Consider the following 15,756-nt stretch of genomic DNA (forward strand, 5'->3'; position numbering starts at 1 on the left):
CCTTTTTATTTCAGCTCAAATACAAAGACCACTACCAAAAGAATGTTGTGGGGCACTATGTTGGCAGCTATGAAGATCCATACATGCGTCACTGTGCCAAAGTATCTAATATAAGAAGTGATGTATGTAAAAAGTTGATGCTGGTTTTTGAAAAATGCTAATATAGATGGAATATATTCTAAAACAGTTTTTTTCTGCTTTTAGAAAAATTATAAGGCAGATTATGAAGACGAAAAGACAAACTGCTACTTTCCACAGACAGTTACACAGGAGTATGAAGCTCAGAAGAAGTTAAATCAATGCAAAGATGTAAGCACCTTACAATTTGTTGTATACAATTATTATTGAATATTTTGTGCACTGTGATATACAGCCTGAGAATTATCTCACTGTGACAGTTGCTAATTGTATTAATTAATTCACTTAATGTAAATTCTACCTGCTGATTGGCTACTATAGGGTTATAGTGTTATTAATTGTTATGTAGACTGGGTGACAGAACAGTTAAAAATAGGCAAGTAAAAACAAAGTGTAGTTTTGCCACAATCTCCACTAAGGATGCCAAGGGCATGATCATACTCTGCTATACCCTGCTCTTCTTAGGCACAAGTTATATGCTACAACCTTGTCATGGATCTTTGTGGGGTCTGTGGCTAGCCAGCCTGTGTAGAAGCCAAAAATATTTATATTATTTAATTAGAATTGCTTCTCATTTGCTATCACCAGTAATGTCCAACGGCAAGCATCACTGGACTGCTGAATACCGTTACACCGACTTTTCTTATATGGACTATGTTGACCAAGCAGGTGACTAGTTGTGTCACCTAGAACCCAAAACCAGTTCAGCTAGTAGAATTGTAGTGTTCATTCTATTAGAATACTATATGCATGTTATATTCATGAACATACTGTTATATACTATACACAAATCTTTATGTTAAGAATACAAACATGTATTTTGAAATTTTCTATCTCCATGTCTCCTCTACCAGTATGAAGTACAATAAAGCCTATAAATACCATGTGCTCTATTTCTTTAGTACGTCTACAAACAACATCCAGATCAAATTGCGTTTACTCAAGTTGCCGATTCTCCTGTGATTGTCCAAGCACAAATAAATTCCAAGCAGCTAAGTGATGTAAGTACTCAGTGTTCCAAATGATTTCATTTTGGTATTTTGGTCACAATCACTGCTATTTAGCCCCTGTTTCATTTAACCATTACTCTTTACTTTAAATTCTCCAGCTAGAGGCTTGTAGATCTGTTAAGCTTAGACATTTCCATGGTTACGTTTTTAATCATTAAGGAAAGAACTGTCAATCATTAGAATGAGAAGATCAGTATTGGCCTCAAGATGGCAGCCTTGATCTGAAAGGAGCCCACATTTTCATTGCATCCCAGACTTCAGCTCTTAAGCTAGATCGTTCAACCTGGGTTTAAAATGGTCCAAAAGGCCAAAATGGCAGACTCATCTTGACTACTATAATTTTTTATGAATAGTACAGGTCACATGCCATGGCCACATCAAAAATGTTCTAAAGCACGGACGTGGCATTTGATATTGTGAATACAATTAGTAGGGGGCATGTTAACACTGCAACATTTTTATAATTGGTGCATCAAATTATTCCTAAAAAATATTCCTCATATAATTTTGTTTTTAATTTTTTTTAGCTAAACTATAAAGAGAAGTATGAGAAAGAAAAATTCAAGTGCTCTATTCCCGAGGATTCTCCCTTTATACTCCAGTCCAGGCTTAATGCATATAACCTTAGTGATGTAAGTATGATTTTTCTTTTTTTACTTTATACCTGTTAAGCATAGACTATTCTTCTAATGACACTGCAGTGGGCCACTTGTATTTCTGTGAATGAGCTGCATATAAAAGCACTTTTTGCACTTCCATTGCATTTGGTGTGCTCAGTTCTTCCTGCATTCCATTCTAAAGGTGGCCACACACTTAGCAATATCAATCTTTCATGCGACTATTGGTTGCACGAAAGATCATTCCCACCCTCCACTGTAGTTCAGGGCTGAATCGTCAGATATGGAGGTAGAAACAATAGAAATTCTACCTCTTTCTGCTGATTCAACCCTGAGCGCAGATTTTGCTCAGGCGCCCTCAATGGTGTCTAATTAAAATCTTTTAACCTAGGCGATCGACGAGTCGACCGATATCCAAAGCCTTTTGCGATATCGGTCGCCTCGTCGAGCCGCCGTAAACGCACTGAATATCGTACAAAACTAGGTTTCGTACAATATTATCGGTGCGTGTATGGCAGGCTTAAATTTGGTGCTGCTGCGCATATTAAAGGAACAGTAACACCAAAAAATGAAACAGCTTTAAAGTAATAAAAATATAATGCACTGTTGCCCTGCACTGGTAAAACTGGTGTGTTTGCTACAGTAACACTACTATAATTTATATAATAAGCTGCTGTGTAGCCATGGAGGCAGCCATTCAAGCTGGAAAAAAGGAGAAAAGGCACAGGTTACATAGCAGATAAGTTCTGTAGAATACAATAGTGTTTTATCTGTTATCTGCTATGTGCCTGTGCCTTTTCTCCTTTGAATGGCTGCCCCCATGGCTACATAGCAGCTTATTTATATAAATTATAGTAGACTTTCTGAAGTAAACACACAACTTTTACCAGTGCAGGGCAGCAGCACATTATATTTTAGTTACTTTTATACACTTTCATTTTTTGGTGTTACTGTTCCTTTAATGCAGGGGAACCCTGGAGCTTACCATCACCTTCTGACCAGGTGGTAGCTTCAGGGTTCCCACAGTACCCTGCATCACTCATCACAACGCTTTAGAGCCAATGTCACACCAAACACTAGAACTGACACCAGGCAGACTTTTTTGGTGCAACTGTGTCCAATTTGCGAAGAAGCACATGTGCAATTGTGTTCTTTTTAGCAAACTGGGTTCAGTTGTGCCGATGCAGCATAATCAGATTTAATAACCCTTTGTGCCTGCAATGACACTGGAATTCTGGGAAAAAAATGCTGCACTGTGGGGGAAAAAACATGGCAAATATGCTCGAAATTGCATCACACAAACATATTTTATTTTTGTAAAAAACAGTAATACATTTTTGGGGGTGTATGTGATTCACTTCCTTTCTCTTGAAATTCTCTGAAATTCATAAAAATTTATAAAAAGAAATGTTTTCTTGGCTGCAGTTCTTAATAAATTTGTATTCCAACAGAAATGGTACAAATACGACTGGGATAAAGCCAAAGCTAAGAAGTTTGATATTAAAATTGATGCAATTCCTCTTGTGGCTGCGAAAGCCAACAGGAGAAAAGCCAGTGATGTAAGTAAAAAAGTCTCCATTTCCATTTCTGCCAGAACCAATTTCTCAAGGAAAACTCTTACTTACGGTTTCTCTGCTTTACCTACAGGTTGAGTATAAGAAAGATTATGAAAAGAATAAAGGAAAGATGGTTGGCGCTCTTAGCATCCAGGATGACCCAAAGATGTTACTTTCAGCGCAAGCGTCTCGTAATCGAAGTGATGTAAGTTTCTCTGTTCATACTTATCACTTTAATTTTACTTTTTAGATCAATTTCTCTTCTAAAACCTTAAAAATCTTTATTTCATAAACAAAACAAAGCCATTTTGATCTCGGAAATGTTCATAAAGGAATAAAAGCATGGAGTTTTATGGAGTGTTTCATTTTGTTCTTGTTTCATTTGCCTACGGAGGCAGCATATTCCAAAGCTAATACCCTAATAAGGGTAATGGTGCAGTTGATTGGGGTCTAACTAAGGATCGCCTGAAATGGTGTTCCTTTTTTCTTTTCTTTACATATATTTCAAAACTAGCAAATTTATTAACACTGGGAAGATTTAACAAAACAACAGCACAGTCTGTTCTTTAATAAAACGTCATAACTTTATAGCCTTCTGTTTCAACACTCTTTGTTCTAATACATTTTCTCTGTTTCTGATAGTATATTCTGACATATTAACATTCTTTTCTGCTCTGCTTTTTTTAGATTTTATATAAAAAGGATTATGAAAATTCAAAGACCAAATATTCCGCGCCTCTAGACATGATCCCAGTTCAAATGGCCAAGAAAGCTCAGTCCATCGCCAGCAATTTGGATTATAAACACTTGATTCATTCATACTTTTACCCTCCTGATAGCGTGAACCTTTCCTTAGCAAAGAAGGCCTATACCATCCAGAGCGATGTAAGTTTGCTGTTTAGAGCACTGCACATAAAACAATGGTTATACAACAGAAACTACTCTAACACGTCTAGCTTACTTTGTACAGGTATGGGATCCCTTATCCGGAAACCTGTTATCCAGAAAGTTCCCAATTACGGAATGGCCATCTCCCATAGACCCCATTATAAGCAAATAATTCTAATTTTTAAAAATGATTTTCTTTTTCTCTGTAACGATCCCAACTAAGATATAATTACCCCTTATTGGGGGCAGAACAGTCCTATTGGGTTTATTTAATGGTTAAATGATTCCCTTTTCTCTGTAATAATAAAACAGTACCTGTACTTGATCCCAACTAAGATATAATTACCCCTTATTGGGGCAGAACAGCCCTATTGGGTTTATTTAATGGTTAAATGATTCCCTTTTCTCTGTAATAATAAAACAGTACCTGTACTTGATCCCAACTAAGATATAATTACCCCTTATTGGGGGCAGAACAGCCCTATTGGGTTTATTTAATGGTTAAATGATTCCCTTTTCTCTGTAATAATAAAACAGTACCTGTACTTGATCCCAACTAAGATATAATTACCCCTTATTGGGGGCAGAACAGCCCTATTGGGTTTATTTAATGGTTAAATGATTCCCTTTTCTCTGTAATAATAAAACAGTACCTGTACTTGATCCCAACTAAGATATACTTAATCCTTATTGGAGGCAAAACAAGCCTATTGGGTTTATTTAATATTTAAATGAATTTTAGCAGACTTAGGGAGATCCAAATTACAGAAAGATCCCTTATCCGGAAAACCTCAGGTCCCAAGCATTCTGGATAACAGGTCCCATACCTGTAGTAAGAATTAAAAAAAATGATAATAGGTCCATGCGTGCAGAACACATTGCAGGAAAATGATTGAAGGAAATTGAGATTAGAACCAACCTTACAACTAAAATTACTTGTTAAACTGTAGCTAGACTTAGTTAATTGAGCATTATCATTGCAAACTCTTGATTTAGGTATTCTGCAGATAGCCAGCCTAACTTAGCTAACTTGGCTGTAATGCTACATGTAAAAGAATTAAAGCTAATATGTTTTGTGTCTTTTAGGTTGACTACAAATCTGATTATAACAACTGGGTTAAAGGTTGCGGTTGGGTGCCATATGGATCCATGGATGTAGAAAAGGCCAAAAAAGCCTCACAGATCCTTAATGAGGTAATGACCTGGGGTAACATTGTATTGAGTTCTTACCCATAACAATAAGCATGGTCTTATAAAGAACTCACATTGCCCATGAGTCAAGGCCTATAACCCTGGAATGTAACCAGCTTTATGGAAAGATATCCCTCCTTTCAGTTTTTTAGGAACATAGACAAGTCCTTCCCCAGAGTATGTGGTAATTTATCAATTGTCCTTCTGTGCCACTAGCTAATAATTGTTACTACAGTATGATCATGCTAATGGCAATACATTTTGATTAACCTTTATCTTTATCCATACCGGAGGACCTCTACCTTAAAGTATCTTCTTTAACTTCATTCTAGTCTCTTGGAGTTTCATTGTGTCTCCTTCTTTTTCCCATACCCATAATCTTCATATCAAAATGTAAATACATTCCTGTATCTATTATGTTGTTCCTTAATCACACACTATCAACTCTTCTTTGTGTCTATGCAATGCGGTTTATCAACCCATGTTTTCTACTCGATTATTGGTAATGCCCCCCAGTTACCTCATTCCCAGTGGTTGGAGACATTATTTTATCCTTGAGGATCTCTATGGTGCTCATGTTCACTATCTTGTATTTCTCCAAAGTACCATCATTTCCAACTTATTCAGCAGCAAAGAGATAATTTGTAATACTGTTTTTATTTTGTTTATGCAGAAGAAATACCGTCAGCACCCTGATACTATTAAGTTTACCTCAGTAGAAGATGATCCAGTTATGGTTCAGTCAAAACTTAACCAGAAGCTGAGAAGTGATGTAAGTCTTTTCTTCTCAAAAATACTAAGCAATGTCAACAAAAGAAATTGTTATCCTCAAGTTGTTTAAAAAATAACTTTTTTATACTGTTTTTTTACCTAGATACTTTATAAATCTGAAGGAGAGAAAGTAATTCACAAATATTCCCTACCAGCGGATGTTCCTGGATTTATCCAAGCCAGAGTTAATGCCTATAATTTAAGTGATGTAAGACATTATCTTTATCAGATCTCACATTTACAGTGTTTACTATTACCTATTAGCTATAAGTCAACAATATATTTTCTACTTCTTAGAACTACTATAAACAAGGACTTGAAGAATTAAAGTCAAAGGGATATGACCTCAAGCCTGACGCTATCTCAATTAAAGTTGCCAAAGCCGCTCGTCATGCTGCTAGTGATGTAAGTAGACGACTCCCAGAACTTTGTGCAATTCATTTGGCTATTCAAAGTGTAAAATAATTATCCAATATTATGTAAATGTCAGTGTAAATTGCTAATTGGTGCCCTCCGCTGTAATAATGGAAACAGCAGGAAGTGAGAAGAAGCATTAGATGTTTTCTACAGCTCCTACTGTCTGTTGCCATTATTGGGGTGGTTTGCAAGCAGAACAATAATAAGGTGGCCATGTACATGTATGGCCCATCATATGGTATCTGTCTGTTTGGCCCGTGGACCATTTGGTCAAATACTGTATGGATCAGACCACGTATAGACACCTTGATGGACACACATGATAGTAACTTATATCATATTTTCTATCTTAAAACAGAGGCTTTAACCTTAGATCTCGTTGCTGGTTGTAATAAAATGAATAGTTGATTTGTTGCTATGGGCAACTGTAGTAACTAGTTTACCACATATGTTATAACTAAACCATATAAGTAGAAATGCTGCAAAACCCATATTACAAACAATTTGTTTTTTACTGATATATTATTTTGCTATTTCCCAATACATAAACTAGGTGTTAATTATATTTGAATCCTAGTTACAGTCATAAAATGTATTTTTCTTTTAGCTTATGAGACAATGCCTCATATTGCTTAATTACAAATGTAGAATTCTAAATATGATGTTCTTTTATTATCACTCTATAAATGTCATCTTTTGTTTGTTACAGGTGCAATACAAGAAAAATTATGAGAAGCAAAAAGGCAAACTTGTTGGTTTCCGCAGTCTACAAGATGACCCTAAGCTGGTCCATTATATGCATGTAGCTAAAATGCAGTCTGAAAGGGAATATAAGAAGGACTATGAGAAGGCAAAGACCAAATATAACACTCCATTAGATATGGTCAATGTTGTTGCCGCCAAGAAGGCACAAGACATTGCCAGTGGCATTCATTATAAGCAGTTACGCCATCACTATACCTATCTCCCAGATGCCATGAGTATTGAGCTGTCAAAGAAGATGATGGAGATTCAAAGCGACGTAAGTGTATCAAACCTCAGTAAATCAACTTCAACGTGGCTTTATGTGAATACCCTTTTTCACCATTGTGCTTATGTCTTGACAGAATCTCTACAAAGCAGACATGAATAACTGGATGAAAGGAATTGGCTGGATCCCAATTGGATCTCTGGATGTTGAGAAAGCCAAAAAGGCAGCTGCAGCCTTGAATGAAAAGAAATATCGTCAGCACCCTGATACAATTAAATTTACAAGTGTTGTTGATTCTCCTGTTATGGTCCAGGCTAAAACCAATGCTCTTCAACTCAGTGATGTAAGAAAAAGAAGAAATCAGTAATACATTTAATCATAATTAGGCAACAAAAAAATAAATTTGTGATATCTGGGAAGCAAAATAATTGCCCAGGATTCTTTTTATTAGCATTACTGTAGAAGAATGATCCTTTTGTGTCAGCTGCTTTGAAGGATGACTTGTAATTTTACTTAGCAAAACAGCTGTTATTCTGGGTAGGAAATAATGGGTTATTTCTTTTGTCCCCATATTACTTCTCTTTCTTCAAAGAGAAGTTCAAATCACAAGTTGTAATAATTTTTATATTCACTGTAAAAGCCTATAAGAATTTTTTTTCCAAATTGTCTACAAAGTCAAATATGAGAAAAACATATAGATAAGTATACCATTTATTGAAAAGGAAATTATAATTAATACCATAAATAAGATTAGCTTTTAAAGTAACTGGTACCTAAAAAGCAGTTTCTATAGGTTTGAATTGATTATGCATTTAGAATTCTAAGTTTCACACATTTATTTCTCATTTTACCTTTACAGAAGCTGTATAAATCTTCAGGTGAAAAGATTATTCATAAGTATCATTTACCCCCAGATGTTCCTCAGTTTATACAAGCTCGATGCAATGCAGCCAACGTTAGTGATGTGAGTATGTTTGGTTATAGCCATAATGGGTTATTACTGTATAAAAATGATTCTATATAATCAGACTTCATTACTTGTATAATGGTTGTATGTCAACATTAATAATCACATGTTGCCTATTTAATGAAATTTAAAATAAAGTTTTACAATTAACCACTTTACTTCTATGGCAGAAGTCCCCAACCTCTTGTTTTACCTGTGATCAATATTTAAACATAAAAAATAATTGGGGACCAATGCAAGCATAAAAAATGTTCCTAGGGGTGAACAATAAGGGCTGTGATTGGTTATTTGGTAGCCCAATGTGGACTGGCAGACTACACAAAGCTCTGTTAAGCAGTACACATGGTCAGTAAGAAATTCAAAAATAAGCCCCTGCGGCCACTGAGAGCAACATCCAAGGGGTTGGTGAGCAACATGTTGCCCCTGAGCCACTGGTTGGGGATCACTGCTCCGTGTGTTGCAAAGTGCTATTTACACAGATTAACTAAAAACCTGGAAATGCTGACTCCAAGACACTTTTAGCATTGAAGTACTTCCAAATGCTGTAGATCCTGTATTTCTAAAATCTTTGTGAATAGCACTTAGTAACACTTTGTTCACACTGAGGACACCAATGGCTCACAAAAGAATTGCATTTTAGAAGCTGATATCTTAAAACATGGTATTAAAACATGGAGCAAACATATACAAAAGGATTAGCTTTGCTTTATACCGAGGGACATTTTGCAATACTGTCACATGCCTGAAGGACAGCCAATTCTGCTACATCTTGCCCAAAACCAAAAATGCCACATGAAATAAATCTTAGTATAAGTAAATCTAAAGCAACTGGACTCCAGATTTACTTTAGATTTACTTAGACTAGATATACCATGGCCTGGATGAATGAAATTTTTCATAGCCATAGGAATAAAATAAACCTCATAAGCATTTATACCTTTGTCTTCTGGTAAATGACAGCAACTTGTGTTGTTTACTTGACAGTGGTCTTTCTGACTACATGTAACCTTCCGCAACCAATCAGATGTTTGCTTTCAGCATTCTAATATGTCTGCTCCAATCATAGCTTTGATATTTGACTGATATTATCATATTATTACTTAAGCATTATTATGCAGATAATGGATTCCCCCCCCCCCCCTGTTTTTAAAATCAGTACTTACCATATTATCTCATAATTAATCCTCTGTTTGACTTTAGGTAGATATTAGATATGGAGTCAGCACTTATTGTAATGACTATGTTCATTGGACTTTAATTTGTGCTCCCTTAAAACATGTAATAATTAGTGCTTTTTTTCTTGCAGAAATATTATAAACAGGACTGGATGAAGACTATAGCTAAAGGTCATCATGTCCTGGGTGATGCCATTTCTATTGTTGCTGCTAAGTCATCAAGAAACATTGCTAGTGATGTAAGTGTCCCATTATGTTATGGTTAAGACTCCCACTTTTTAAGTTTCATAATTCCAGAGCTCTGTTCCTCAAACCGTTTCACCTGGGCTGCACTTGACAGTGCCACTTTGAAGCCTAGGAGGTAATAGAAAGTGTGGTACAAGTCAAATAGTGCTTCTCCATTACTAGCAGCTCTTGCATGCTACTTAATCACCTGGCATGCTGGCTAAAGAAATGAAGAACTGTGGGAAATCTATTAAGGGTGAACTTAGAACTTTGTTGATGTGTTATGTGGTAGACACTTCCGTGTAGGACATCTATTTTACACCCAAAAGGTAAACCACAGCCAACAGTTCTTTATAGGAAGGAGGGAAAACTGATAAATAGTATAATGTGTGTAAAACCACAGTAGAATAACACCACATTCTCCACTAAACAACTTCATATTGTCTCCCTTTTCAACAATTTTGCAGTACAAATACAAACAGGCTTATGAAAAAGCCAGAGGAAAGCACGTCGGTTTTAGAAGTCTCCAGGATGATCCAAAGCTTGTCCATTTTATGGACGTGGCAAAGAAGCAATCAGACAGAGAATATAAGAAGGACTATGAAAAGACAAAGACCAAATATCACACACCTCTGGACATGGTCAGCATTACAGCTGCCAAGAAGTCCCAGGAGGTGGCCACCAACATCAACTACAAACAACTTGTTCATCACTATACATACTTACCTGATGCAATGAGTGTTGAATTGTCCAGAAAAGGAATGGAAATCCAGAGTGATGTAAGTAAATGTCACTGTTGTGGTGGGGGCTTCTATTTATTCAACCGGTATGAATATTTCCACCAAGCCTATTCACTTTAGTGATGTCTTCTGTTTCTCAACTGATTCCCATTACATATAAAATCATCCATGGTCTCCTCTCTATCTTTTTAACCTCAAACTCATGCCTCTTAAGACTTCTTCGGAGCAGCACCAAATCCCTTGCTCCCCAAATGCTCTGCTTTGTTTACCTGCTTTAACAAGCAGATAAAACCCCAAAAGCCACTTTTTAAAGAACCCCATTTTACTTAGCAACTCTCAGCTCCAACTTCTTTAATAGTCTTAATATACCTTTAGTGTTCATATCTGCCATCCTTTGATACCTTTGTGCTAAATGAGTCAAGCATGACACACAACACTTTCAACACTTTTGTGTTGTGTGTGTTGGAAGCCCTGCAAGCCCTTCCCTCATGTATTCAACTGTACCTAAAATTCCCTAGATCAATGGTTTCCAAATTTTGAGCTCAGGGCTTGGGCAGACTGAGTATTATTACTAGTTGAGGAAAGATTTGAGGAGAATTGTTCTCAAAGATGCTCCTGAAAGCCCAGTTTACAGGTCAATGGAAGAGTGAGCTAGTAATTGCTGTAGATATTTGGGATTATAGCTAAAACAGTAACGATTTTATATTTCTGTAACCTTGTTATGAGCTAAAGGGGACCATAATCAAATGTCAGAGGTAGACATTTTGAAAAAGTTTCAAATCCACTGCCCTAAACAGCAAGGATTGATAACCTGCAATTTCTTACCTTATTTCTTCTCATTTCTTGTTGTTTATGATTGTTAGTGTCATTGCTGTATCTCTGTCATCAGACTGTTTATATCCTCACTCATTCTATCGTACATAACTGTGGTGCTTTATAGATAAATAATAATTTTCATTATATTTGACAACCATTCTGGTTTTTTTTACCCCCTTAGAATGTATACAAACAAGATTATAACAACTGGTTTAAGGGGATAGGATGGATTCCCCTGGGCTCTTTGGAAGTGGAAAAAGTGAAAAAGGCTGGAGACGCTATAAGTGAAAAGAAGTATCGTCAACACCCAGATACTATTAAATTTACAAGTGTTGCTGATTCAATGGAACTTGCTCTAGCTCAGAGCAACACCAAGCAGAGGAGTGATGTGAGTATTTTGCATCTGCAACTGAATTTCAGCTTGGCCTTACCAATCACCTCTTGGATATCAGCATAACCTTTTAGGCAGCTCAAGTGATTTCCCCCTATGGTACCAATCATCTACCCCTGGGCCTATAAATAGAGCTATTTAAATGGTAAATATCCAAGGCAGGTGCCTTTTGACAGTAATTTAAAAAAAATCATAGCTCCATTTGCTTCTAGAAAGATGCTTATAGCAAATAAACTAATAAATTAGTTAGTTAGTTGTTTGCTGTCAGGACCTTATATACTATGCTTTGTTTCCCTTTTACTATAGTAAGTGCATTTGGAAGTATGGGAATCAGTATTTACATTGTTATCTTTTTCCTTAGTTGTTATATAAAGCAGAAGGTGAAAAAGTGAAGCACAAATATGCACTGAACCCAGACGATCCTAATTTCATTCAAGCCAGAGTCAACGCCCTCAATATAAGTGAGGTGAGTACAGCACTTTATACAAGGAACCAACCTGCACCATGGTATAACTTTCCACTTGCAACATATTCATCATAGTAAAATAAATTCTGTTATAAAGATCTGTTCATGATATTGTCATAATCTTATATTTGTGAGGTCATGATTATTGCATTGCAGTTGTAATGCGACTCCTGCATTCTACACAGCTAACATTTTAAAGAATAAATATAAATTCATTGTACCTCCCAACCTTCCAGAATGCCCATTTAGGCCACAATTTTGGTTCACCCAAGGCATGTACTATTGCACCCAGGCAAATGTCTGGCCCAAACAAGCCCCCTTTCTGAAAATCCCACCCCATTTCATATTTCAGCTGGTTGAGCTGTGGCAGAACCATTTAATTTGGTATCCACCTGCAGATGAAGGTTAATGGGAAAGTAAAGGTGCACTGGCACTTTTGTAGGGATCCTGATTCAACAGCCATTGCTTGACCTCTTCTTGCTCATTCCTGTTGTAGATCAATACTAAATGGCACATTACATTCCTATGCACATTGTCCATGCCATTTTAAGACATTCATTGAAGCCAAAAGCTTTATGTGCATAACTGCAACTGTCGATGCCAATAAGATACCATACAGTTTGTATTAACAGTGTACATTTGTCTCTGTCACATTCTAGTCTAACTACAAAGCCAATTGGATCAAGCACCTTGCTAAAGGCTACGATCTCAAGCCAGATGCTATTTCCGTAAAGGCTGCTAAAGCATCAAGAAATATTGCAAGTGACGTAAGTAAAGCCATATTCTCCATATCAAGATGTTATACAAATCTTTGTTTTTTCTGGATGTTTGGGCTTTGCATCATTTTGTATCTTACAGACTCATCATTACTAAGGTACAGTCGATGACATTGCAATAAAGCTCAAAGCCCTGTAGCAGAACTAATGGAATCTAGAGGCCATATGCTCAGCAGTACAGTTTATTAAATGACAAAAACATCTCCTGGATGTATTCAAATGTCAAGAACATAGGGGTGTGCTTTGAATTGTTGATGTGCATGAAACAGAAATGTGTAGGTGACAATTCTAACTTACACATTCATGCTCATATACTCCATTAACACAAATCATACCCCTGCATTCTGATTGGCTATTTAGGGCCTGTGCTACACCAATGCAAACATTTAAAGTGTCCTACAGCTGGAGTTAGCCTCTAAACTAAAACTTAATTGCTGGAGGCAGCATCTATACTAAATTTTGATTGAAGTAGTGACCATTGAATTTCCTGACCTGTATACCTTTGACAATGACATTTTGTCTTACATGGCAATTAATCTTCTCAGTTACTTCTAACCTTATATGCCGTTATATGGCCTCACAACCCTTATTCATTACAATACATGAGTGATCCTCAGACTTCCCTGTATAACCCCTCAGTGACTGCTAATATCCTTATCATTTACAGTAGGGGGTACATTATCCCTTATAATACACGAGTGATACTCAGAGTTCCCTGTATAACTCAGCCTGCAGCCTTGTGCCTTTATATGGTCACAGAACCCCTCAGTGACTTCTAATATCCTTATCATTTACAGTAGGGGGTACATTATCCCTTATAATACATGAGTGATACTCAGAGTTCCCTGTATAACTCAGCCTGCAGCCTTGTGCCTTTATATGGGCACAGAACCCCTCAGTGACTGCTAATATCCTTATCATTTACAGTAGGGGGTACATTATCCCTTATAATACATGAGTGATACTCAGAGTTCCCTGTATAACTCAGCCTGCAGCCTTGTGCCTTTATATGGGCACAGAACCCCTCAGTGACTGCTAATATCCTTATCATTTACAGTAGGTCACAGAACTCCTTAGTAAACTCCTCAGTAAATTCTAAGCCAAGCTAAAGGGGGTGTCCCGTTTTGGTGTCAATTATAATTTTTTTAATTTGTGTTTTTACAAAATTGTCATACAGAACACATATTTCTGTTTTGTTTTTACACAACCCAAAATGACATTTCTTTTCATGCTCTCCCTTAGTTCAAGTATAAAGAGGCATACCAGAAAGCCAGAGGAAAACACGTGGGATTCCGCAGCCTGCAAGATGATCCAAAACTGGTCCATTACATGCACGTTGCTAAAATCCAATCAGATAGAGAATATAAGAAAGATTATGAGAAGAGCAAGACAAAATACCACACCCCTCTTGATATGTTCAGTGTCACAGCAGCTAAGAAAGCACAGGAAGTGTCTACTAATGCCACTTACAAGCAGCCCCTTCATGCCTACACACTGCTGCCGGATGCCATGAACCTCGAGCTGTCCAGGAACATGATGCAAATCCAGAGCGATGTAAGTAATTACCTTTAAAACTACTCTATAGTGAGTTAGTAATCTGAATTAACTTCAGATTAGATTGCTTCACACTGTATTCCTGCGGTAGTATTAGCCTACCATACTGCTGACACACTAGAAAATCTTCTGTTTTTTTGCAGAACCTCTACAAATCGGACTTCAACAATTGGTTGAAAGGAGTTGGCTGGGTTCCAATCGGTTCACTTGATGTTGAAAATGCGAAGAAGATTAAAGATTACAGCGAAAAGAAATATCGCCAGAATCCAGACCAATGGAAGTTCTCCATCCCAACTGATGCAATGGATCAAGTTCTTGCTAAAGCTAATGCCCAGACAATGAACAAGGTAGAACTCTAGTGCTCTAAATAAGCTAAAGTAATAATAATCTGAAGAATATCTCATTGAATCTCTAAAAGGCTCACTATAAACTTAGTTATATACAGTATCAATCCAGTCTTCTAAAGAAATGTTACGTTGTATAATTCTAGGTGTAACCTTGACTCTCCTTGTTGTTTATACAGAAACTTTACATTGATGCTTGGGAAAAAGATAAAACCAAAATTCATGTCATGCCAGACACCCCCGAAATCCTCCAGTCTAGAGTCAACCAACAGAATACAAGTGATGTAAGTAAGACGATACAGTGTGTGGGATGATATTGCTTCTTGTTTTAGTTACAGCCAATGTATCCACTCAATATAACCTGTTTTATGTGTTACTTTCAGAAACTGTACAAGTTGGCTTGGGAACAGCATAAGAAGAAGGGTTATGACTTGAAACCAGATGCCATTTCCATAAAGGCAGCCAGAGCTTCAAGAGACATTGCCAGCGATGTAAGTTTCCTTCTTGCATATGCATTTTATATGTATTTTAGAGTTTGAATTAATTCAGGCAACTAAAAAGTTGTTTAGTTTTATAGTGTTTGATGTATAAAACGCATCTTCTGTCTACAGATTGGTTCAATCTGTTGTATGAAAGCCTACTTGTTGACATGCAGTTTTGTTGCAGTTCATTTATATTACATAACATATGCAGATAGTTCAATATAAAGTGAGTGGGATTGTACTTTTTCATACTTTCTTATGA

The 15,756-nt window shown here is 36.6% G+C and overlaps 1 protein-coding gene across 37 annotated transcripts in view; it reads left to right on the forward strand.

Moving 5' to 3' along the window:
• neb (nebulin) overlaps positions 1–15,756 on the forward strand; it is a 137,689-nt gene that overhangs the window by 22,403 nt on the left and 99,530 nt on the right. For all 37 annotated transcript variants that reach the window (XR_004220488.1, XM_031893462.1, XM_031893465.1 and 34 more), the window contains 23 exons: positions 15–122; positions 205–309; positions 1,041–1,139; positions 1,676–1,780; positions 3,217–3,324; positions 3,413–3,526; positions 4,009–4,206; positions 5,296–5,403; positions 6,074–6,172; positions 6,275–6,379; positions 6,469–6,576; positions 7,298–7,609; positions 7,695–7,901; positions 8,418–8,522; positions 9,832–9,939; positions 10,393–10,704; positions 11,663–11,869; positions 12,234–12,338; positions 12,998–13,105; positions 14,357–14,668; positions 14,812–15,015; positions 15,192–15,296; positions 15,396–15,503. Coding sequence is in view for 36 of the 37 variants with exons in the window: in XM_031893462.1 (XP_031749322.1) it covers positions 15–122; positions 205–309; positions 1,041–1,139; positions 1,676–1,780; positions 3,217–3,324; positions 3,413–3,526; positions 4,009–4,206; positions 5,296–5,403; positions 6,074–6,172; positions 6,275–6,379; positions 6,469–6,576; positions 7,298–7,609; positions 7,695–7,901; positions 8,418–8,522; positions 9,832–9,939; positions 10,393–10,704; positions 11,663–11,869; positions 12,234–12,338; positions 12,998–13,105; positions 14,357–14,668; positions 14,812–15,015; positions 15,192–15,296; positions 15,396–15,503 (3,450 nt within the window). In the remaining variant the exon portion in view is untranslated. The remainder of the gene's footprint in view (positions 1–14; positions 123–204; positions 310–1,040; positions 1,140–1,675; positions 1,781–3,216; positions 3,325–3,412; positions 3,527–4,008; positions 4,207–5,295; positions 5,404–6,073; positions 6,173–6,274; positions 6,380–6,468; positions 6,577–7,297; positions 7,610–7,694; positions 7,902–8,417; positions 8,523–9,831; positions 9,940–10,392; positions 10,705–11,662; positions 11,870–12,233; positions 12,339–12,997; positions 13,106–14,356; positions 14,669–14,811; positions 15,016–15,191; positions 15,297–15,395; positions 15,504–15,756) is intronic.

The sequence above is a fragment of the Xenopus tropicalis genome, chromosome 9, assembly GCF_000004195.4.
Source record: "Xenopus tropicalis strain Nigerian chromosome 9, UCB_Xtro_10.0, whole genome shotgun sequence".
Taxonomy (NCBI): domain Eukaryota; kingdom Metazoa; phylum Chordata; class Amphibia; order Anura; family Pipidae; genus Xenopus; species Xenopus tropicalis.